This window comes from Pleurodeles waltl, chromosome 6, assembly GCF_031143425.1.
Source record: "Pleurodeles waltl isolate 20211129_DDA chromosome 6, aPleWal1.hap1.20221129, whole genome shotgun sequence".
NCBI lineage: Eukaryota > Metazoa > Chordata > Amphibia > Caudata > Salamandridae > Pleurodeles > Pleurodeles waltl.
This window is the reverse complement of record NC_090445.1, coordinates 938,072,170-938,097,337: the sequence shown is the minus strand read 5'-3', so window position 1 is coordinate 938,097,337 and position 25,168 is coordinate 938,072,170. Positions and strand designations below refer to the sequence as shown.

General features: G+C 47.0%; 1 protein-coding gene across 8 annotated transcripts in view; it reads right to left on the bottom strand.

The window, feature by feature from the left end:
* LRRC27 (leucine rich repeat containing 27) overlaps positions 1-25,168 on the bottom strand; it is a 463,960-nt gene that overhangs the window by 17,981 nt on the left and 420,811 nt on the right. For all 8 annotated transcript variants that reach the window (XM_069239754.1, XM_069239755.1, XM_069239752.1 and 5 more), the window contains one exon: positions 23,134-23,279. In XM_069239754.1, coding sequence (XP_069095855.1) covers positions 23,134-23,279 — 146 coding nt within the window. The remainder of the gene's footprint in view (positions 1-23,133; positions 23,280-25,168) is intronic.

Sequence of the window (25,168 nt, the reverse complement as noted above, 5' to 3'; positions counted from 1 at the left end):
TCACCCTCTGAGGTTGCCCTCAAAAGCTCCACACAATTTGTTTTACAAACTGTGCCAAATCTCTTGGCTTCTATTAGGACTTGAATTAACTGTTCTAAGATTTATGAGCTAGACATCATAGAGAGACTGGATCCAGCTGAGCATCCCAGGCAGAAATGAAGTCTGGAGCATCCCAGGTAAACAGGAATAAAGTACAAGTTACTTACCTTCGGTAACAAAATATCTGGTAGAGACATATTCTAGTTGCTAATTCCTTACCTTAGAATCTCCCCCAGGCGTCATACTGGATCCGAAGATTTTTTCTTTGAGCAATACTCTTGCACGTCTGTAGGTGGTGTTGGTCGACTCCGCAGGTATCACTGTCGCCGTGAGGACATCGGAAGTAGTACATAGACGCTGCCTCAGCGCAGTGACATCAGTTTCTTTTAACGACTTTCCACGCCAAAGCACAGAGCCGCTAAGAACACTGAGATTGGTGTGCCAGAGCTAAGGACCTGAATGGGGAATCCCTGTCCCTAGAAATCAGTTCGCAAGCGGGGAGGATGGGTTGGTCGGTAAGGAATCTGCAACTAGAATATGTCTCTAACAAATATTTAGTTACCGAAGTACATCTGATAGAGATTTCTAGTTGCAGATTCCTTACATTAGAATAGATACCCAAGCAATGCCATCCTTGGAGGTGGGCTGCGAACCAAGATCATACTAGAAAGTCCTGCAGGACCGAACAACCAAATCAGCCGTCCCAACGGACCTGACTGTCCATGCAGTAATGTTTAGCAAACATGTGCAGGGATGCCCATGTAGCTCCCTGGCAGATATCCAGGACAGGAACTCCGCGTGCTAACGCAGTGGAAGCAGCAGTCACTCTCGTGGAATGAGGGCGCAAGCCCTCAGAGGGTTGCTTCTTGGCCAAAATGTAGCACACCTGTATGAAAAGAAGAATCCATCAAGAGATAGTACGTTTTTGCACCGCCTTCCCTTTCTTTGCACCCACATACCCGACAATGAGTTGATCGTACACCCGGAAATCTTTAGTACGATTAAGATAGAATGCCAACGCTCTTTTTAGGTCCAGACGGTCGAGTCTCTCCTGCTCAAGGGAAGAATGTGGGGGGTGCATAAAAAGTAGGAAAGGTGATGGACTGGCCTACATGGAAAGGCATAAAAACCGTGGGAAGGAAGGAAGCCTTAGTGCGCAACACCACTTTGTCAGGGTGCACAGACAAGAATGGAAGCTTGGAAAAAAGGGCTTGAAGCTCACTCACTCTACGAACAGAAGTGATGGCAACAAGAAAGACAGTCTTGAAAGTGAGGAGCCGTAAAGGGCAATTGTGCATCGGCTCAAAGGGAGTACACATTAAGTAAGGACAAGATTGAGGTCACACTCAGGCATGATAAATGGAGTGGGAGGAAATAAATGGGTGAGACCTTAAAGGAATCTATTCACATTAGGAGTGAGGGCTGATCAGGTAGCCTAGGCAGAGAGGGGATCAACAGATTTGTTGGTACACCATGCCACAAAGTTATGCCAAATGACTGGCGTATTCAGTTTCGGTGGAGGGACGCCAGGCTGCCAAGATAACATCGCAGACTTCGGGTGGAAGTTCAAAAGTCATCAACTGCCGCCGCTCAATCTCCACACATGAAGGCGGAGATTGGACAAGTTCAGGTGGAGAACCGTCCCCTGTTGTTGCGACTGAAGATCCGCCCAAAGAGGTAGTCTGAGAGGAGGGTTGGTGGCCATGCTCAATAGCTCTGGATACCATACTCTCTGTACCCAGTCCGGAGCCACCAAGATGACTTGGGCCCAATCATTCCTGATCTTCTTGAGAACTCTAGGCAGAAGTGGTATAGATGGAAAGGCATAAAGGAGGTTAAAGTTCCACTCAAGACAAAAAGCATCTCCGAGCGTGCAAAACAGCTGACATTGCGCGTTCTCTGCTGAAAGAGACCTTGCGCAACCTCCGGATGGAGATGCCATTCGTGATCAGCTGTGCATCGACGGCTGAGTTCCTCCGCTCTGGCGTTGAGAGAACTCTCCAGATGTTGAACAACCAGGGTAATGCACTGATGTTCCAGCCATGTCCAGAGGCATGGTGCCTCCTGACAAAAGGTCCAGGACCCTATTCCACCCTGTTTGTTGCAGTACCACATGGCGGTAGTATTGTCCGTGAACACCTGCACTACTTTCCCTTTGAGAGAGGGAAGAAATGCTTTCAACGCAAGCCTGATCGCCCGGAGCTCCAGAAGATTGATATGGAGACCAGACTTCGCCGGAGACCAGAGGCCTCTGATCTCAGCCTCTCCCATGTGGCGGCCCCAACCCAGAAGCAATGCATCTGTCATCATGGATAGACATGGGGGGAAGGGAGAGGATCGGCTGTGGACCCAATGTGGATTCGAAAGCCACCACTGCAAGTCTTTCGCAGTTCCCTGTGGGATCTGGACCATGTCGGAGAGATTCCACTGATGCTGCGCCCAATGGAACTTCAAGTCCCACTGTAGTGCCCGCATATGCCATCTGGCATGTGTCACTAGCAGGATGCAGGAGGCCATGAGGCCCAGCAGCCTTAGAGTCAGTCTCACCGAAACCCAAGACAGAGGGTAAAAGATCGGAATCAAAGCCTGAATATTTTGGACTCGCTTTTCAGGAGGGTAAGCCCGAAACTGCACTGTGTCCAGAACAGCTCAGATGAAAGGGAGCTTCTGAAAGAGAGTCAGGTGTGACTTCAGCGCATTGATAGTGAACCCCACGGTGTGCAGGAGGCTCGCCGTAGTCTGAAGGTAGGAGACGACTTTCTGGGGTGAGTCTGCCTTCAAGAGCCAGTTGTTGAGGTAGGGGAAGACTGAGACCCCTAACCTGCGCAGATGAGCTGCAACCACCGTCATCACTTTCATGAACACCCGAGGGGCGCTGGTAAGGCCGAAGGGGAGCACGGTGAACTGATAGTGCTCGTGACCTACCACGAATCGCAGAGAACGTCTGTGGGCAGGCAAGATGGGAATGTGGAACTAAGCGTCCTGCAAGTCCAATGCTACCATCCAGTCTCCTGGGTCTAATGGCAGGGTAAGCATTTTGAATTTCTCCGTCTTGAGGAAGTAGTTGAGGTCCCAAAGGCCTAGGATAGGACATAAGCCCTTGTCCTTTTTCTGCACCAGAAAGTAGCGGGAATAACAACCACAACCTAATTCTGGTACATGGACCTTCTCTATGGCTCCCTTGGCCAAGAGAGCCACAACTTCCTGGTGGAGAAGTGCCAAATGAGCCTCTGGGAGTTGGCTGATTGATAGAGCCATTGCTGCCGGGGCAGATTCGAAAGGGAGGGAATAGCCCTTTCGAACTATCTGCAAAACCCACCTGTCCGTAGTGACGGATTCCCAGTGGGGCTGGCGATGGCGAATCCTACCGCCAACTGGATCGGAGTGAGTGGCGGATTAGGAGGGTTTGGAGGCTGCAGCGGGAGCACAGGTGGACTGGGCAGACCTCTGGTTCCCTGTCCTATGCCCACATTGGATTCCACATCCCCGGCCACGCAGCAGCGAATAGCATGGGTGGCACAGTGGCGGGGTGGGGACGCGACAGGGGGGCGAAAGGTGGAGTCTTGGGGGTGAGGGGCAGCAGAAAGGTCAAGGGACCAAGCCGTAGCCCAGGAGTCCTTGAATCTCTCCAAGGCCGAGTCCACCTTGTCTCCAAACAGACATGGGCAATAAAAGGGCATGTCTATTAGAGACTGTTGGAAATCCCCCGAAAAACCAGAATTACGCAACCAGGCCTGGTGTCTCAAGGCCACCTTCGTAGCAACCGATCTGCCCAGAGAGTCGGTCGTGTTCTGCCCATATCGGATCGTGGACTTCGCCACATCTCTCCCACCGTTGACAGCTTGGGAGACAATAGCAGGGGCCTCCTCTGCTATCTGCGGCAGAACTTGCGTGACCGTATCCCACAAAGAGTGGGTATAGCAGCCCAGAAGGCATGCGTTGTTCATGGATCGCAGCACGAGACTGGAGGAAGAAAACATGTTCTTCCCAAATTGTTCCAGCTTTTTTGATTCCCTATCCGGGGGTGCGGAAGGGAATGCTCCCGAGGAAGAGGTAGCCTGGATGACAAGACTCTCAGGCGTGGGGTGTTGGGGCAGGAATTTAGGGTTGTTCGGGGTGGGCTGATGGCAGCATGCAATAGTCCTGTTCACAGGATACCCTGTGTTGGGTTTGGACCAAGTACCCAGCAAGACATCGGTGAGGGCTTCATTGAATGGCAAAAGGGGCTCAGATGTGGAAGCCCCTGCCTGAAGCACCTCTGTCAGGAGAATGGACCTGACCTCTACAGTACGTAGCTCAAGGCCAAGGACTTCAGCCACCCTACTGACCACCAGAGCATAAGATGCTCCCTCCGCCGTAGCCAAGGAGATGACAGCATGCCAGCGTCTGGAGAAGTGTCCAGTCTACTGGCCTCGCCCAATTCCTATGCCCAGTCCAAAGATGGGTCATCCTGGTATTCATAAGGGTCCAGGGACCCCTCCAATCCTTCACCAAATTCGCACCCTTAAGGAAAAGGGTCCAAATCTGACCTGGGGTGAGTAGGCCCCATCAAAGCCAAAGGCGGCGTTGGCCGATGCCGTTATTACTCCGAGTCATCGGGGATAAGGGTCAGGTGGACATCGATGGTGGGCACCAACAATCGAACCGGCGCCGGGGAAAGTCTCAGTGGTACGACCGGCGTCAGGGTGGATCCGCGAGCGGATCTGGAGGAGACCTCGGTGGCCAGAGCCGAAGCTGCCGGCGCGGAACCCAAAGGTCACTTGTCCAAACCCCTTGGGCCTGAGGGCGCCGTATCGGGGTCAGTCCTCCCAACAATGGGGCGCCTGGCCTCATAAAACTCCTTTAATTGGGCAGGGGTCGCTCCGGCTCCCGGCAATTCGGGTAAGTGCGGAGTGGACCCAGAACAGGCTCCGAAGATGGAGGCCTTGAGTGTCAAGGCTCCTCCCGTGTCGCATCAGACGAGCGACGGTGTGAAGTCGAAGGGCAACGGGACCGATTGGACTTCTTCTTACCTGTGCCCGAAGACTTGGAGGAAGAAGAATGGTGGTGGCTCCGCGAACGGTCTTGAGACCTTCCTCTCAACTGAGACCGGGACCTATGCGGAAACGAGTGTGGGCCGCCATGAGCTTGAGGGACTACTCCCTCAAGGCCCTCGGGTGTAAGGCACAGCACTCGGAGCACGACTTCGGGTCGTGGTCGCGCACCAAGCACCACAGACAGTCCCGATGCGGATCTGTCACCGACATCATGTGGTGACAGTCCTCGCACGGCTTGAAACCGGTCTTCGGGGACATCTCGACACACCAAAAGCTCACCAAAAACTCGACAAAATGGTCGAACTCGGTCAAAAAGCACGTGGCACAGAAACGGACGTCACTGCTCTGAGGCGGCGTCTATGTACTACTCTCAACGTCATCACGCGACTGCGACGCCATTGACGCCCGTGGAGTCGACCAACGCCACCTACCGACACGCAAGGGCATTGCTCGAAGAAAAAATCTCGAGATCCAGTCTGACGCCTGGGGGAAAATTCTAAGGTTAGGAATCTGCAACTAGAAGTCTCTATCAGATTTTAGTTTCAACAACAATACAGTAATGCCCAGCATATCAATCAATCAATGCATTTATAGAGCGCGCTACTCACCCGAGAGGGTCTCAAGGCGCTGGGGAGGGGGGGCGGGGGATACTGCTGCTCGAAAATCCATGTCTTGAGGCACTTCCTGAAGGCGAGATGGTCCTGGGTAGTCCTTAGGTGTGCGGGGAGGGAGTTTCATGCTTTGGCTGCCAGGTAGGTGAAGGATTTTCCTCCTGCGGTGGTTCTGCGGATACGTGGGACGGTGGCGAGGGTGAGGCTGGCTGAGCGAAGCTGACGGATGGGCGTGTAGAACGAGAGGCGGCTGTTGAGGTATTCGGAGCCCATGTTGTGGAGAGCTTTGTGTGCGTGGGTGAGGAGCCTGAAGGTGATCCTCTTGTTGACGGGGAGCCAGTGCAGGTGTTTCAGGTGGGCGGATATGTGGCTGTGGCGAGGGATGTCGAGGATGAGGTGTGCAGAGGCGTTCTGTATGCGTTGGAGACGTTTCTGTAGCTTTGTAGTGGTCCCTGCGTATAGGGTGTTTCCATAGTCCAGACGGATTGTGACGAGGGCATGGGTAACTGTCTTTTTAACACAACACTGCAAATTTTGTAAACTGACCTGTGCAGAGAAGAAACCCTATTAACTGCCAAGAACATTATAATTACATCACCCAAAACCTAACTCTAGTGTCTCCTAGTTACAGTCTGTAACAAATTAAAAACCTACTGTAGTATCAAGGCCATGTACACCAATAAACCAGACAACGTTCAATAAAAACATCATGCTTGTCTCTTTCTTCTTTTTGTCAATCTCATTCTCGGTCCATGGTCTCAGGTGCTGTGAAGTGACTAGGTGTATGAGAGGCATTGTATAGGAAAGTCAGACGTGAAATAAATAAATAGGTGTAGGAAAGTGGATTATACTGTTTTGGTTGTACTGTTGCCCACCTCAAGGAATAATGGCACTAACTTAGCCGGGTGAACCCCAAAGTCACTAACTTAACCTGAGCTCAAACCTCTGGTAGCTATTGCAGAGAGAAGATGGGCTTACATTAGGGCAATGTGTAAAGTATTTCTGTAGTACCAAAAGAGTTATAAATTAATAAAAATTTAAAAAACAATAAAAAATCCCAAATAAAATTAGAACGGAGTAAAAAGTAAAAGAAAATTACACTAAACAACTAAAATCTAATAAAGGGAACCAAATATATGAATTTTCAAAGTTTTAAGTAGCAATAGCACCAAAAAGCACTAACGCCAGTGATGGTCTATGGGAGTGGTAGACCAGGACCCATGCGCAATTTCACGCCAACCCCAATGGAGCGTGGATTGCTTACATGAATCTGATTCATTCCAGCCAAAATTTTACCTTTTTTTGTGGAGCTCAAAATTCTGCACTGGGGCCAAAAGCCTGAAGCAGTATTGTCAAAGGTGCATCAAAATCACCACCTTTGCTGCAAAGTCTCCTTGCCCCGGCAGCTACAGCTCTGCCAATGAAAATAGCTTATGGGAGCTAGTTACTGCAGGAACATGCCAACTTTAATTTTGCATATTTACCACTTTTACAAATCTGGTCCCCTACCTGGTGGGCAAAAAGGTGGATTTAGGAGTCGCTTGTTAATATTTAAAAGCAGGTTTTCCAGTCTGTCAAAAAAGGTTATTTTGATAGGCTTGGCAGGAGGTTTTTAGGCTACGCCAGTTAGACTATACATGGTAGGCCTCGGTACCACCCATGGCTCCTCATACAACATGTTTGCTCAGGAGCTGGGGGAGGAATGAGATGGTTCACTTCGTCTGTTCTTCCCAGACACTTATCAAAGCACTATATGCAATCTGCATTTAAGACTTGAAACACATACAAAAAAGTGCAAGAAGGTTGTGGCACATGAGTATGTAGCATGTGGGAGCTTGCGACACACGGATTGGGAGAGGATCTTAAGGCAAATGGGCAGACAGTGTGAGAAGCTTGAGGCACATAATGTGGGTAGCTTCAGGCACACTAGCAGACAAAGTGAAAGACTTGAGACATTAACAAAAAGTAATCAGGAGCATAAGTTGCACTTTCTAAGTTTTAGGCTCTTGAGGCATATGGTCCGATAGTGTGAGGAATCTGAGGCATAGACAGATACAATGATAGTATCTTGAGACACAGATTATTGGCGTAACGAACCTTAAGGGGCCACCCTGCAAATTACATAGAAGGGCCCCCCTCTGGATTCAGGAGCTCTCAGGGGGTACTGTGCTGAGGGGACCCCCGGGAGCTTTGCACCCTCCACCCCTCTCTGCGGGGGCCTTTATTATGCCACTGGCACAGATAGACATTGCACAGTGTGAGATGCTGATGAGCTAGAGGCACAGGGAGCTTGAGGCATGTGGACAGTGTGAAGAACTAGTGGTAACTGTTATGGGAAGCTTTAGGCACGCAGATAGTGAGCATAGCAAACATTAAACATGCTTTGTTCAATTACCTTTAATGCCTAAGGACACTGAAAAATGCTGAGTGAAATATGTTAGATACAAGAAGGAGCAACAGGTCAATAGTGCAAAAAGTTGTGCACAGAAAGAAAGAAAAAAAGATCATGTACGACTGTGATCTACAGGATCACATATCTTTTAAAAAATACCTGCTAAAGACTGCTGTTTAAAAACCATGAGCAAGCAAATAGTTTCCTAGGAGACCTGACTGAGGTATGCACTCTTATATGAGTCACATTATACGATGTCTGTATAGTGCAGCGTTTTCCAAGTCAGGGTCACTTGGCACTTTGGGGAGTTTGGGCATAAAGAAGTGGCATAACAAAAGCACCCGCAGCCCCCACGGTTAGGGGGGGAGGGGCTGAACTCCAGGGGGATCTCTCAGCCCAGTGCACGGGCAGCAGACCTCTGACTGGGTCCAAAGGGGAGGGCGTCCCTCCAGGTACTTTGTAGTGGGGCCCCCTCAAGTTTCATTACACCACTGGCATGAAGGTGGTTGTTTACTGCTCATGGGTTATCCTGATGCAGGGGAGCTCTGTAGGGGATTTAGGTCTTGCAAGTTTTCATCAAACAAATGTCTGTAGGGCAAGTATATCATGTGTGGGGTGGAAAGAGGGTATTTGTCTCACAAAAACATTTTAAAAAAAACAATTGGATAACGAAGACCACAGTATTTTCATTGAGGATGGCTTGGGTGAGACAAGGTTATGGCACTCAGGAGAAGAAAGCAGCCTTTTACGGACATAGCTGTGAGTAGTGCAGTAGGTGTATTTGTAACTGGGTTCAGTAATCTTAGCAACCAACACCACCCAACTTGTAGCTCACTAGTACAACTCCCCCTGGGGTGAAGATGGGCCTGTTTTCCTTTCTATGCACCCTTTCTTTATCACTGCCTGATTCGGAGTCTCTCCATTCTTCCAGTTATACAGTAATGAGGGCTAGACTTAGCTGTGAGATAAACATATCCCACTAATAAAGCTAAGGGTGGAGACTGTAGAACAATTCGGCTGGAAGCTGAAAAGCAAAGAAGGTGAGAAGACCGGAAAAGGTACAGTGAAAAAGTGAAGCTGTTAGATCTCTGAAGAACAAGAATATTTAAGAAGTGCGGATGGCACTGGCGCATGCCATTTCATCATGTCCTTCCCAAAAATACTTTTTACATTTGTGGGGGATGGTAGCATTGTTCTATGGCCCATACATATAAAAGTACTCCTATATTATGCATAAGCGATTGCCAGTTGTTTGTACATAATTGCATACACACCATGGCCCTGAAAACGCAGTGTCAAGGATGCATGGACAGGCACCATTTTGACTGACACACACATACACGCGCACGCACACACATACACACTCTGTGCTATATATCAATATTTCTCGAGCCAGTATAAAGTAGTCTTCAACTTAAGTTCTCAAATTAGTTCAGATTATTTTGAACAATACTGTTTTTTTGCAAAAGAGAACTATTCAGATGACTTGGAGATAGTGCTGGATGTGAACAACTTATTCTATGTGACCTGCTGAAGTGGCCTGGTGAACAATGTGGGGTCGATTATGACTTTGACAGATGGAAAAGGCCGTCCGCTGAAGTCCCAGCGGTCAGGTTGCCACCAGCTGGGTCAGCGGGCGGAAACACCCAGCAGGGAATGGCCTACAACATTGATGCCGGCTCATAATAGAGTCGGCTGCAATGCTGTAGTAGGTAGTGTGCACCAGCACTCGTCACAATGTAGCGGGTTTGGCCAGGGGGGCCCTGCACTGCCCATGCCATGTGCATGAGCCCCCCTGGGGTCCCCTGCACCCCGTCTCTGCCAGCAGTAACCTGGCAGTGCTACTGCCATGTAACCGCCGGCAGAGGAGGGGGTTGTGATCCCCAGGGTGGCGCTGCTTGCAGCGCAGTTCAGCCTTGGGGGATTAGGACCACCAGCTCCACCAGTTCCCCCTATGGAGGAAAACTGGCGGTGCAGGCGGTCTGACGGTGGCACTACCATCATGGTCGTAATGTGGCTGTCTGACCGCAGTGGTGGTCCGACCGCCACGCGACCCTGGCAGTCTTAAGACCGCCAGGGTCATAATGAGGCCCTGTAAGTGTGAACTGGTGAGGTGGACTGAACTTGACAAAGACTTGTGAGCTATAGTTTGCTCGCTGCGATGTAGTCCAACATTCCAACTATGATATGAAGAACATACAGTAGTTCCTTAAATTATGAAGTGGAAGAGATGCTTTAAGGCAGTAAGTACTTAAAAATATAAATGTGATGAATAAGCATTCATATTTGATACATTTTGATAAGTCGGGATTGCTTTGTTATTGTGTTCTGCCCCTAGGTTCAGTGGATTTTGAGCCAGCACTTGTGGGTCATTCCGAAGAGTCTTTATCCCACCCTGTTTCACTTCTACACAAATCTGGACCTTGTTTAAGGCACTGTAAATTTTGTCAGGGGGATTTAAATGCCAATCCAGTGTTTCTTTCAAAATGTATTAATAGTAGGAGTCGTGGCCAGATGTGCTTGAGAGTCTGGTGAGCTTTTGTTACTTATGCTACGCTGTCTAGAAGTGCTGCTGCCCATGCCCCAGCCACAGGTGTACTGCACAGATAGATGTTTCTTCTGTTTTTTAACCAGCCACTTTCTTGTTATAAAGAGCTTTTGAATCCAACTCTTTTCAAGAAAAAAAAACAAGACACACACCAGAAATCCACACTGTTTTTGTAAAGGCTTTATTAAAATATTAAAGCCCAGATTTATGGCAGAATGTAAGGAAATTCCAAGCTCCAAATTAGTGGATCAGGAAAACGAACTTTGGATTATTGTTGGGGGGATTGGGGCAGCAAATAGCATAGAGCGGTAAGCACATGCTTTTGTTTCCTGGTGGCAGAGCTATAGGTGGCATTGTAGAAGTGCTACCAGCCTTGATGTCCCAGAAGCATCAAAGGGACAGCCATTTTGAGTGTGGCCCAACTATAAATAGAACCACCAAACCAAAGATTGCATAGCCAAATGTGACAAGGCCATCCTGATGGAAGGGTGCAGCTATACAGCACTCTGTCCCAAACTGAGGGTGTTCTTTTCCTAAGTAGGAGAAGATTTGTTACCTGCTTGAAAGACGGCATTCTGTGGCCTGGGAGGAATGTCAAGTAACACCAAACCTTTAAAAAAAACAAAAACACTAAATAGGTACATTTTGAAAAGAGCACGTTTGAAACTTTGGGCCTGATTTAGAGTTTGGCAGATGAGTCACTCCATCACAAACGTGATGGTTATCCCGACCACTATATTATGATGTCCATAGGACATAATGGAATTGTAATATGGCGGACAGAATATCCGTCACGTTTGTGATGGAGTAACTATAACACAATGTGTATGGGGGATAGTAGGAGCAGGTCCCTCTGGCCTGTTCCAAAGGTGAGTAGGTCACCGACTAGGTGGTCTACTTCGTAGACATGGGAAATGGTAGTGATGTTAGAGTGTTCAGGGATGAGTGGGGGAGTTTCCTTTATGGACTAGGTGGTCTCACACACATTATAGTGTCATGCTTCATCATTTGACCACCTAGCCCCACCCAGGTAAGATGATACCACCTGGGCGGACTCAACCTCGTTGTTAAATGAACTCTGAGGGAGTGCTGAAATGTTATCTTTCTGGATAAAACGGGGATCCAGTTGAAGAGAAAATAGATACAAAAATTACCTCACAAATCACCTATATGGTAAATACTTTAATGAAGGTGTTTGTTGGTAAGATTAAAAACAATATGTGACAATCTTAAACATAATGGTTCAAGGTGTCTTACAGAATTCTGTGGCCAACATGTTTCTGCCGTCTCCTATAGCCAAAACCGGTCTAGGGAATTCGTCAGGGCCTAGGATCCCTACTGTATATGGGGTTAGCTGACTAAGCTAGATCGTGAGCACATGCATTAAAATGCAGACAGGGCCTACCTGTTTGAAGTGTCTGTGGAAGGCCTAAAAGGGACAACAAAGTGAATAAAATATCAAACTGTGGTGCACATGGTGCATGTGAGAACTCACTCCACATCACTGCACACTAAGGTGTAAAAACCATGCCGTGGGTCACACAAACGGTCATGCAAAGCTATTCTGAAGCATTTTACTAGGCTTATGGTAAAGCCCTCAGTAATACATACTTAGCGCAGGGTCTCTTACCCTGTGGTATGGAGGCTGTTTGTCTCAAGTCTGGGAACACATGGAGGGGAGTTGCCCCTTGTATTCACAGTCTATGGAAGAACAAGGGTTCAGGTCAGAAAAGGATTGTGGAAGCAGACGTTCGTAAAGAATAAGTAAAAGTCCTATTATTTTCTGACTAATACGAACATACTCTAGCGTTTTACTGGCCCGGGAACAGCTCGTAAGAAATACAGTGTAAAGAAGACATAAGGTTCCCCAGTCTGTTTGTTGTAAAGTAAGGTTACATTTGGGCTATGATTAATGCGGCAACCCCACTAGGAGTCATTGCTATATGATGAGACAACATGTAAAGCGAGAGAGACACTCTGGTTGGTGAGTCTCTGGGGCTCCCAGAGGGGTAGATTTACTACTCCAAAGGCAGCATCTCTTGTGTCCACCTAGAGGGTTCCCCGTCCCAGCTGCTTGCTTGTGTGGTCTGGGACGCGGCACCTATAAGTAAGGCTCACGTCCCGAGGATGTCAGAGCCTCTGGAATTCGTTGCGTGTCTCCCGCGAGTGAGGGTGAAACTCCATCCACCAAACTCTAAATCAGGCCCTTTGTTTATTTTGCCACTTTTCATGGTTGAATAGGTTTAGGGAGGAGAGTTAGTTTTCTTGGGCTTATTTCTTCAGCTAGGGCAGTTAAACACAACAGTTTGGTTGCATCTTTACTTCAGAATCATGAATGGTTCTTGTTGGGTTCCATTTGGATTGAAAACCATTGTTTTAATCGGTGAATGCTCAAATATTTTGTTTTGCTCCCCTAACAACTGTTATTTTACATGATGACATTGGTGACGTTTGAACAGAATAGAGTGTCGGAACTCTATTTTGGATCTTCAACAAATATAGAACATCAAGGGCGTATTGTAGAAAGACAGAGAAGCAATCCATTAAAGACATACCCAATATGCCAATGTAGTTTAAATTGAAGTAAAAAAGTTGACTAAATAAGGTGTAGGATTAATGATTAATTAAGAATGTAAAAAGTTGTGTTGGTACGGCTAATTGAGGTGATTCACAAATTTTTGAGCGAAGCAAGGGAATGAGTTGCAGAACAAGAATTGTTAACATTGTCTATTTTTCCATTTAGATCTCTTTCCCTGCTGTTGCCTTCCAACAATACCTTGCCAGGGTAAACCACAAAATGTTATTAGATTAACCTGTGCTTAACCCTCTGATAGCTTGGCACAAAATCAGTCAGGCTTAACTTAGACGCAATGTGTAAAGTATTTATGCAGCCCTTAAACACTACAAAAGTGAAAACACAAGACAAATCTCACACCAATTTAGAAAACTAGAGTATATATTTATAAATTATTGGACCCCAAAATGACAAAGATCCAATCAATAGAACTGAAGTTATGAATTGTTAAAGTTTAAAGTGAAAAATACTACCTTAAAGACCAAAGCGCCAAACGTGGACATCTAGTCATGTGAGACTGGGGCAAAGTCATAAGTTATGGCCGACCGCAATGGAGCAGAGTTCTGATACACAAAGTGGATTGGACCCGGTCTCTGTTTACCTTCGGACTTAGAAGACATTTTGAAGAAAAATGCCTGGGAATGTAAAGTTCAGCAGGGGAAAGTAGCAGGCAGTGTACGAGCAGGAGGCGCTGTTGTTGGGGCCCTGCTAGATGACTTTGTGGTGAACATTTCTACAATCATATTTAATCTCTTTTTTGGAAGTCACAAATCTCCAGCAGGATGATGCTACAAGATACCTTCCCCATGAAGTGCCACTGAACAGGATTTGCTGGTGCAGAGAAGAATGCAGTTGGAGCTACCACGAAGTCAGACGAACTGGCGATGCACCTCGAGTGGATTGTTAAGTAGGTAGGTCCCAGCCTCCTCTCGGTTCTCAAAGCACTTTGTGGCAGAACATTTTTCAAGTCTCAAGTTTTGAATCTGGGCTAACTGAGCATATTTAGTGCCACCTTCAAGGGTTCAGGACTGAAGGAGCACCACTTGTAGGGTCAGGGCTCACTTATGCTGGGTCCAGATGCGGATTCAAGATGGTTGGGACCTTTCTGTTCCTAAAGCTCTGATCAGGAGGCCAGCCAACTAGCCCTTGGAGTCACTCTGGAAGTCTTGGATTCAAGCAGAAGAAACATCTGGAGTCCTCTCCCTTCCTCAACCCCAATCCCCTACCCTCCCAGAAGTGTCTGGAATTTCATGCCTCCCTGCCACGGCCCCAGGATGTGTGGAGTCACAAAAGAGCTACTTTGAAGTTCTTTGTGTGTGACCAGAGGCAGCGTCTTTGAAGTGCAAGTGGAGCTGTAAAACTAATTGGTGAGGTTTTCACTACCAGGACATTTTAAAACTTAAAGGTACATGTTCAACTGTTTAAATACAGTGCACCCAGGCAGATCAGCATTTTGCACACGTGGTACAAACCCGAAAGCTATTTTCACTAGGTTACATTAGAACATTTGATAATGCTAATTTTGGCTAGGAGACAGCTAGAAAAATAATTTAACATCATTTTTAATGGTTTTAAAAATCCAATTCAACATTGAGGTTGGAGTTTTGATAAATATAAAGGAAAAGTTACTTTTACAAAGTTACCTTTTCCCTGCATAAATCCTCTGGAGACCCCTTAGCATTTGTTCTCCCACTTCTGCTAGCCAGTAATTATCATTTGAATAGGTATGAATGGGTGTGAAATGCCAGGAGCAAAGACTAGCCTCACCTGAATAGGCAGAGAAGACCCCTCTGAACCAAACAGAATATACAAGGTGGAGCTATGAGCCTCCATTTTGATATTACAGTGTCAAATCCTGCTTTAATGCCAAGGTCTGTGTAGCAGTCCACACAGTACAGACACTCAGTAGAGGCAGCTTGGGTTATTAAGGTAAGTATTTATTTGTTATTTCAAGTAAATGATGTATAGGATTCTGTAAAGTTGTTTAGAGTCTATTTCTTCTTTGGGTGGTGAGCTTCGTCTTCCTAACGTGCTTCTCTTCCTCTTTTCCTTTTAGGTGGGGATTTGGATCTTCCTCATGTGATCCCGGGTAGCATACAGGGGAAAAGGATAAATACCGATGGTGAGTGGAATGAAGGCCTTTACATACGTCCTTTACTTAGCTGCAATACTGGGGAATGGGTTAAGGAGGGGGGGTGTCAGTGAGGACGGTGGGCTATGTGTCTATTGCCTTATATCCTAAATGTGCTTACTTTTGGTGCTTGTTACGTGCCCCCTTTTGGTGCCCTCTGACTCCCTCCCTGTCCTCCCCTCACCCTGCTTCCCTCCCTTCCCCAGCTTGTCTCCCTTTAAGGTGCCCCTCTGTTTGTCCACAAGGACCGTACCTTCCAGAGCCACGACCCTCCGGGGCCGTGGCTGGCTCTGTGGAGGTCCTCTCGTTGGTCTCCGGTCCCGCTGTCGTCTGGTCTGGTCCCCTTGGGCTCCGGTACCACTCTGTTCTTCCTGGCGTCGTCTCCGCAAGTTCCCGGCCAGTGGGACTGTCCTCCGTCCACGGGGTTGCCTTCCGGATTGTGTGGCTGTCCTTTCCGACCGCCGCCGCCGCCGCCTTTCTCCTCTCGTTGCTCTCTCCTTCCGTCGTTGCCGTCGCCGCTGTCTTCGTCCTCGCTCGCCGCTTCTCCCCTCTCCTGGGGAATCCCTGGCCTTTGGCCTCCCGCTGGCCAATCCGCTGTGCCCTCGTCATTGGAGGTTGTCGAGGCAACCTCCGAATGCCGGCCTCGCCGTGAAAGCGTTCCCATGACAACATGGGAACGCGGAAACAACTCTTGTCCTGCTGGTGCCTCGGTTACGATCGGGCCGACCCGGTCACACACCCTTCCCTAAGAACTGTCCTGCTCTAGGACAGTGGCAGACGGGGGAAACCGAGACAGATAATCCGCGGGGGCTTGGCGAGATCCGGGCACGTGGCGCACCTGAAAAGAGAAGGATTGGAGTACAAGGAACCAGCGGAGTATCCTGGAGTTCGAGTCCTTATGTGCAGCTAACCATGTAAGGGGAGCGTGATCCGTGAATAATATAAAAGGTCGGCCCAGGAGGTAGTATTGTAGACAGTCTATGGCCCATTTGATAGCCAAACATTCTCTCTCAATAATTGGATAATTACGCTCCCGAGGAAATAACTTCCTGCTGATGTAGACTACGGGGTGGTCAAGCCCTTCTGCATCAGGTTGCGTTAGAACCCCTCCAAGCCCAACATCCGAGGCATCGGTGTAAAGGTGGAAGGGTTTTGTAAAATCCGGGCAGCGTAGGATGGGGTTGGAGGTTAAGGAGTCCCTTAGTCGTTCAAAACTCGCATTTTGCGTCTCCGAAAAAGGCAAAAGCCGATTGGGATGGTGTTTAGCGAGGAGGTCCGTAAGGGGGGCTGCTATGGTGGAATAATGCGGAATGAAACGTCGATAATAGCCCACTAATCCTAAAAATGAACGTAAATCCTTTTTAGTGTGCGGAAGAGGGGCATGCAAGATAGCCTCCACTTTCGGATTTTGAGGTTGTAGGGTACCCGGATTAATCCGATAACCCAGGTAGGAGATGTCTGTCTTACCTATGATACACTTCTTGGGATTGGCTGTTAAGCCGGCTGATTTGAGGGCGTGGAATATCTTCTGTATGTGTACCAAATGTTCTTCCCATGATTCGCTAAAAACGACTACATCGTCTAGGTATGCGGCAGAGAATGTAGGAAAGGGTTTTAAAATCCTATCCATCAACCTCTGAAAGGTTGCGGGTGCTCCATGAAGCCCAAAAGGTAGTACGGTGAACTGATACAACCCTGACTGGGTGGAAAAGGCTGTTTTTTCCTTATCCTGAGCGGCTAGGGGAATCTGCCAATATCCTTTTGTTAAGTCGATAGTGGACATGTATTTTGCTCTTCCTAGTTTTTCGAGAACGTCGTCTACTCTCGGGATGGGATAAGTGTCGAAGAGGGAGCTTGCGTTAAGTTTGCGGAAATCGATACAAAACCTGACACTACCGTCAGGTTTTGGTACTAGGACTACCGGTGAACACCAGGGACTATTGGAGGGTTCGATGACTCCTAAGGATAACATCTTTTTGATTTCCTCCTCAATTATTTGTTTTCTAGCTTCTGGAATGAGATATGGACGCTCTCTAGTGATTGTACCGGGATTTGTTCGTATGTTGTGGTGGATTAGGGAAGTTTTTCCTGGCTTCTCTGAAAACAGCGGTTGCCACTGTTTCAATATTGTACGTGCTTGTTGTTTTTGTCCCTCAGATAAAGTATCGTTCACTGAGGGTAAAATAACCTCCGTGGATGGGGTGGTAGGGTAGAACTCGATATCTAGTGTCTTGTTGGGACACATGAAGTGACCCATTTCTATGGTTTGGTTAGGCTGTTCGGGTGTTTCCCATTTTTTTAGCAGGTTTACATGGTATATTTGTGTTTTTTTTCGGATGGGAGGATATTTCAATAAGGTAGGTGACGGGGGAAACTGCTTTGATAACGCGATATGGCCCTTGCCATTTGGCAAGGAGTTTGTGTTCGGAGGAGGGCCTCATTATTAGGACCTGGTCCTCGGGGTGGAAAACCTGTAGTTTGCTTCCTTTGTCATATTGGAGTTTCTGAGTTCGTTGGGCCTCTTCCATGTTTGCATGTACGTCGGCCCATAAGTTGTGTAGGTGTTTTCTCAATTTTTTTGCATATTCTAATAACGGAGTCCCCCCTTCCTCCGCCTCAGCCTCCCAGGCTTCTACCGCCATGTCTAGTAGGGAGCGAGGTTGGCGTCCAAACACCAACTCAAATGGGCTATGCCCCGTGGATGCTTGTTCGTGTGTTCGTAGGGCGTACAGAACTAGTGGCAGCTTTTGATCCCAATCTTTCCCTGTCTCATTGATAATCTTTCTAAGTAGCGTTTTAATGGTTCGGTTATATCGTTCTACGAGACCGTCTGTTTGAGGATGGTAAACGGATGTTCTGATCTGAGCTATCCCCAACGTTTTGCACACTTGTTTCATTAGGGTGGACATAAAAGGGGTACCCTGGTCTGTAAGAATTTCATGGGGAAACCCAAGTCGAGCAAAGACATTAATCATTGCTTGGGCGACTGCCTTGGTCGTCATACTCGTCAGGGGAATAGCCTCTGGGTATCGTGTGGCGTAGTCCACAATGACCAGGATGTAGGTGTGTCCTTTTGATGAAGGAATTAGGGGCCCGACCAAGTCCATCCCTATTCTTTTAAAGGGAATATCTATAATGGGAAGGGGTAAAAGAGGTGCCTTCCTAGGCCTACCAGGTTCGGTTAACTGACATCGGGGACATTGGGCGCAATACCTTCGTATGTGGGCGTATACCCCAGGCCAGTAAAATTTTCTGAGCAAATATTCTTCGGTTTTCTCTCTCCCCAAGTGTCCTCCCCCTGGGTGATTATGTGCTAGTGCAAGAACATGATCCCGATAATCGGTAGGTACTAGAAGTTGGTGTTTACGTACACCCAGCCGTGTGGTAGTTACTCAATATAATACGTTTTTTTGTACTACAAAGTAGGGACCCACCTCCTCAGTCTCTTCTGGTACGGCTGACCTCCAAGCGTGGGTAAGGGAGGGGTCCTCTCTTTGTTGTTGGCTAAAACTACTAGGAGCTTCTTGAAGTTCTGCCACTATTTCTCCGCAAGTTTTTTCACCTGTAGTCTTCCGATATTCCTCCCTCTCATGTCGTTTTTCTTTTCGTGACAATTTTCTACGATCAGCTGGACACTCAATACAACTCTCTGCAAAAGGAGCCTCTCTCCACCAATCTTTGACTACCTTGTTATCTCTGACGTGATCCAACAACTCTTGGAAGTGGATATAGTCTGTCCCAATGATACACTCCTCGATTAATTGGGGCATTATTCCTACGGGTAGGAAATCCTGATAGGGTCCCCACACGATTGGAAGCATCTTTATAGGATACTGGGCTTTGTCTCCGTGTATACAACATATAGTTACCCATTGTTTCTCTTCTGGGTCGTCACGCATCAAATCTTTTCTAATTACCGATTGGCTACAGCCAGAATCAACCAGGGCATACACCCCTTTCCCGTTAACGGTTATCATTAGTTTAAATTTGAGAGCACCCTTTCCTGTACATAGTACCCTCCGTCTTGTCATTCCTATCTCCATTGGTTCCCCGGTATCCTGTTTTTGCGGACACATACGTGCGATGTGTCCCCATTCGCCACAATTATAACATTGGGGTCCCATTGTAGGTGGGCCTTCCGGAAATTTTCGTGGTACTAGGTGGTCGGGTGGACTTTTTAGCAAGGTCTTTGGGTTCGGAAGAATTGGTTTAAGGATGTTTCGTGTTGGAGGGTTCCTAACATCGGTAGACCGATGAAAAGCACAGGCGAGATCAATGACCGTCTAAGTGTCCACTTTTGGGTGTTGCCTGATCCAGTGTTTTGTAGATGGTGGCAGACCGTCTAGATATTGTTCTACTATGATGGTCTTGAGAACGTCCTCCTGACTATTTCCTACATGGCCTAACCACTTCAATGCCAAATCCTTTACTCGAAAATAAAAGGTTCTGGGATCTTCATTGACTCCCCATTTGATTTTACGAAATTTAACTCAGTAATATTCTGTATCGTGGCCCACCCTTTCTAGTATACTAGTTTTTATGTCTTGATAAGGGGTGTCACCACCCGGGTTGGCGGCTTGATATGCTGATTGTAGGATACCTGTGAGCAAGGGAGCAATGTACTGTCCCCACTTATCTTCCGGCCACAGGGCGGAGGAAGCCACTCTTTCAAAATTGGTAAAAAAAGACTCTGGATCCTCTCCCTCCTGATATTTCTGTAGTACCTAACTAGGTACGTTCGGATGTACCTTACTAGCGGCAATAGTCTCAGTTAGTTTTTTAATCGCGCTTTCATGGACTAGCTGGTTATTAGCCAGTATGGTCGCCTGACTCTTCAGAGCAGACTGTAGGGCCTCCCGGTCTTCTTTAGCTTCTCGCTGTTGGGCCTCCCATACCAGCTGTAAGTGTCTTTGCCCTTCCGCTAGCTGCTTGACCATGGTCTCTAAAGACGGACTCTCACTCATTGTGTATACTGTTTGGACTGCCAAGAAGAGGGGTTAACGATCCCACTTCTGACACCACTGTAGCAGTCCACACAGTACAGACACTCAGTAGAGGCAGCTTGGGTTATTAAGGTAAGTATTTATTTGTTATTTCAAGTAAATGATGTATAGGATTCTGTAAAGTTGTTTAGAGTCTATTTCTTCTTTGGGTGGTGAGCTTCGTCTTCCTAACGTGCTTCTCTTCCTCTTTTCCTTTTAGGTGGCGATTTGGATCTTCCTCATGTGATCCCGGGTAGCATACAGGGGAAAAGGATAAATACCGATGGTGAGTGGAATGAAGGCCTTTACATACGTCCTTTACTTAGCTGCAATACTGGGGAATGGGTTAAGGAGGGGGGGTGTCAGTGAGGACGGTGGGCTATGTGTCTATTGCCTTATATCCTAAATGTGCTTACTTTTGGTGCTTGTTACGTGCCCCCTTTTGGTGCCCTCTGACTCCCTCCCTGTCCTCCCCTCACCCTGCTTCCCTCCCTTCCCCAGCTTGTCTCCCTTTAAGGTGCCCCTCTGTTTGTCCACAAGGACCGTACCTTCCAGAGCCACGACCCTCCGGGGCCGTGGCTGGCTCTGTGGAGGTCCTCTCGTTGGTCTCCGGTCCCGCTGTCGTCTGGTCTGGTCCCCTTGGGCTCCGGTACCACTCTGTTCTTCCTGGCGTCGTCTCCGCAAGTTCCCGGCCAGTGGGACTGTCCTCCGTCCACGGGGTTGCCTTCCGGATTGTGTGGCTGTCCTTTCCGACCGCCGCCGCCTTTCTCCTCTCGTTGCTCTCTCCTTCCGTCGTTGCCGTCGCCGCCGTCTTCGTCCTCGCTCGCCGCTTCTCCCCTCTCCTGGGGAATCCCTGGCCTTTGGCCTCCCGCTGGCCAATCCGCTGTGCCCTCGTCATTGGAGGTTGTCGAGGCAACCTCCGAATGCCGGCCTCGCCGTGAAAGCGTTCCCATGGCAACATGGGAACGCGGAAACAACTCTTGTCCTGCTGGTGCCTCGGTTACGATCGGGCCGACCCGGTCACAGTCTGCTTGACAGTTTCTGGAGTTTTACATATATATACCACTTGAGGCGCACTTCATAGAGGTTTACCCTTCAAAGGAAATTGTTAGCTGACACCTCAGCAAGGTCCTACCTTTGCCCTCCCACCTTCCACTCCCCCCCCCCCCCAGCAAGCCATACTCCTAATACAGCAGGCTTTTTGACATAACAGTGTCAAATCCTGCTGGAGTGGTAATTCCTTACTAACAGGTCTGCTAACACTTGATGCACTTCAAGGAGCGGGACAAGGATGCAAACAATTCTTGAGTATCCATTGTCTACTCGCTGGAAAACATGCATTGTTTTATCAGACGTCTGCCTCTGGACTTTTTGGGGTACAGTAACTGCCCCAAACTGGGTTTTACTGTTAGACAGTGCACTCCCCACACCGACCCTTCACCCCTCAAAGCCCAGGTTTAGTGTGTCCAAAGTTCTGCCATCATGAAAATGCCCAAAGTGGGTAGGGTTGGTAATAAGAACTAGTTAGGGCATGCCGAGGAGCCATTCCCAGACAGTAGCTTGTGCCACACTTACATTTGGCATCTCTAGGCACCCACTTCAGAACACTCCTAGATCTGAAAAAGACATAAGATGACTAATCTGCTGCCTGTGACCTAAGAAGAGCATTAGAAGGACTGGACCAGTTCTCTCTTGTACCCAAGACAAAGAAGGAGATGCCAAGGGTAGTAAGGCTTAACTACAAAGAAGAAGATGCCAAGGGTCTAAGAACAACACAAACCTCAAGTCAGATTTATGAAGCCATGCAAGGCGACTTTGTGAGGCCCTGTGTGGCTCCTTAAATCTGGAGCAAGGCAGTGCAGTACATTTCATTGTGTAGGCTTCACTCTGCCTTAGGAAGGCTTATCCACACAACTCCCATGGTTGTTTACGTATTCCTACATTTACCAGAACTGGTAAACCTAGGAATACATCAAAAAGATGTGCCTTCCCAGGAGAGGCATAACAAGGACAAATATCTATTTTTTTCCCTTGGTACTTCCTCTTTCTATGTGTACTACATCCTACAGCACACATAGATAGGGGAATATGCCTCTCAGGATTGTTTTGTAAAGGAAGGTTTCCCTTCCTGCACAAAAACAATCCTGGAATCCTAAAAGGTGTCAGCACAGAGGAAAAAGGAAAAGGCAGCATTGCCTTAAATATGGTGCATTCCTTCCCATTCCCCATCACACAGCGCAGCACAGCAAGGTGACTTGCTGCGCCGCACTGTGTGACTTTTTCATAAATAGGCCCGTAAGTCAGAAGGTAAAACATTTGACCAGGATGAACGGTGCTTGATGTCTCCGACAAGCTCTCTTTCACGGTGAGTGTCAAATTACGTCTAGGTTTCGGTCTATCGCGACTAAAGATTATCATCATTACTTTGCGCTTCTTGGCACTATTTCTACTTAAAGTTTTAAATAATCATACTTCCAGTTCCCTTACTGGAATGTTGTCACATTGGTGTAATTTTGTTTGCTAAACTTTACTCCTACTATTTTTCTAATTCTTTCAGGGATTTTATTATTTGCATTTCAACGTTATTATTGTTTTGGTATTCCATAAATACTTTACACATTACTCTAAGTGAAGCAATAGCTACCACATAGCTAACACATAGCTCAGGGTATATTTAGTGACTTTAAGGATACCTGCAGATAAGAGCTGTAATTAGTCACCCACCCCAAACAATAATCCTATTTCTTACAATGTCCATTCAAGCAGACAGTTGTGTACATTTTTCTGTGATTGTGGTACAGTAATGTAGTGTTACAAACCTTTCTTGTTCAAATTCTTTCAAGGATTTTAAGGATACCCTCCGGATTCTCTCTTGCTGCTTAGAACCATGCACCTTTTTATTCTCCAAAGAATCCTTGGTGTGACTTCGGTCATGATCAGTTGCATATGGTGCACTTATTGGAACCTAGGAAATACAATTACTGTTGTAATGACTATTGGAAAACACATTCATTCTTGGGGCACTGCTCAATGCAGAATTCTTATTTTGCTAGACATTTGAAATTTTCATTACACATCATCATCCACTTTCATGTATAAATGTAAATCTCAAAACCACTGAAATATTAAATTACATTTAATCTCTAGATGTCCTCTCAACACAGATTACCACTCTAGAGTAACAAACTAATCTCTGTGTAGTTATCTTAATGTGTTTTCTCTCCAATGTCCCACAACCTTTAAATTGTTAGGTTTGTTGTAGAGATGAAAATCCAGAACTAGATCAGGAGCTGTCTCATTCCCCCCAATTTTGTTATGCCCCTAGCAGCTTCCCTAAACATCATGTAGGCAGCCTTGTTGATGTCCCTTAAACCAAAGATCTGGTACTTCTCAGGATCACCACTTTTGGGTTTACCTCGAGACGGATTGGTCAGTTCACTATATGTAGTCCCATACACTCCTCAAAGAAGCCCTGGAGTGCCCAAATACACCCAGGATTGTTGCGTAATCACTTCCATGTGTAAATTGTAGTTCACAGGCTTGAGCCCTGAGGCGTCCATTCACATACATATATGTTTTTATTATATGTAATGTTTGCAAATGTGCAGCTATCACTAGGATGGGTCTTTGCAAACATTGGTGTATATGAATTTTGAAACGGAATCACAACATTACCTTCATACCAAGGTTAGATATACCCATACCTATTTGCAAACACTTACCATAAGATACAAATAGAGTCTGCAAGATAGAGGATAAGTCCTGCCTACACAGAGGACAGACTGATTCTTTGTCAGTACCGGAGTCTTATGATTATGTTTTCTCTATATTTACTACTCCAAACAGCAGCCAATCAAATTACAGTATAATAAAACCACATTTCCCAAAAGACTTTGAACCGCACTTCATATAATGCACCAATCATATATAGTTTCTATGAAAAAGACTGAGAGACACCATCTTGAATGCCTCTTTCTTTGCTGCTCTGCAGTTAAGTGTCTCTCTGTTTCAAACCATGTACTGCTTATTGTGCTTTTATGTATTCATTTATAGATGGTTATTTATTCCTGTTTATGTTATCATGCCTATTCTATTTATATCACTCATGGATATTGCTTAAGTTCACCTGTGTTTGTGCACGCTGTGTGCTGTCACCCCATTGCAACTGCTGCTTATACCTTGCTTTGGCAACAATCCACTTTAATTATCCACTGCACCCACCCCCCTGGTGCCTGCTTAAACCATAGTTTGGTTGAAGCGCTGATTGCACTTATGTTTCCCTTTTTTCATCTTTTTGTGTCTGGGGTCTTGATGTGCTACGGCGCTGCCACGTGGGTGGCCACCCTTGCTGAAATTAAGGCCACGCAGATATCCTAATTGGGCTATCCGCATGTATCTTCTTGTAATTTGCCAACACAACACACATTGCGCTTGAAACTTTTGGAGACAGTTGTATTTGGATGGTGTTGACTTCCTCAGGATGCAATTAACAGGGTTGGACAGCAGTTATATATATATATGTATATATATATTTATATATATTTTTCTCCCGGCATTGAACTTGGATCTTTGATCTTTCTTCACCCTTTCTGGTGGACAGTGTTCCAGACATTTTTTGGAGCTATTGTGCCTACTTACCATCCTGGGAGCTCCAACTGACGCCCAGCTAGGCAGAGTCTTACTAGGCTGCAATAATTGACTTTTGATCACTTTGTCTTGCTTCTGTTGACCCTTGCTTCCCTCTGGGGATTTGACTGTAAGGCTTGGCTACTCACCCCAAGCTGTCCGACTACGAACCTCTGGAACAAGGCTATGAGGCCTATGGGCCTGCAGCACACAAAGACTATTAATATG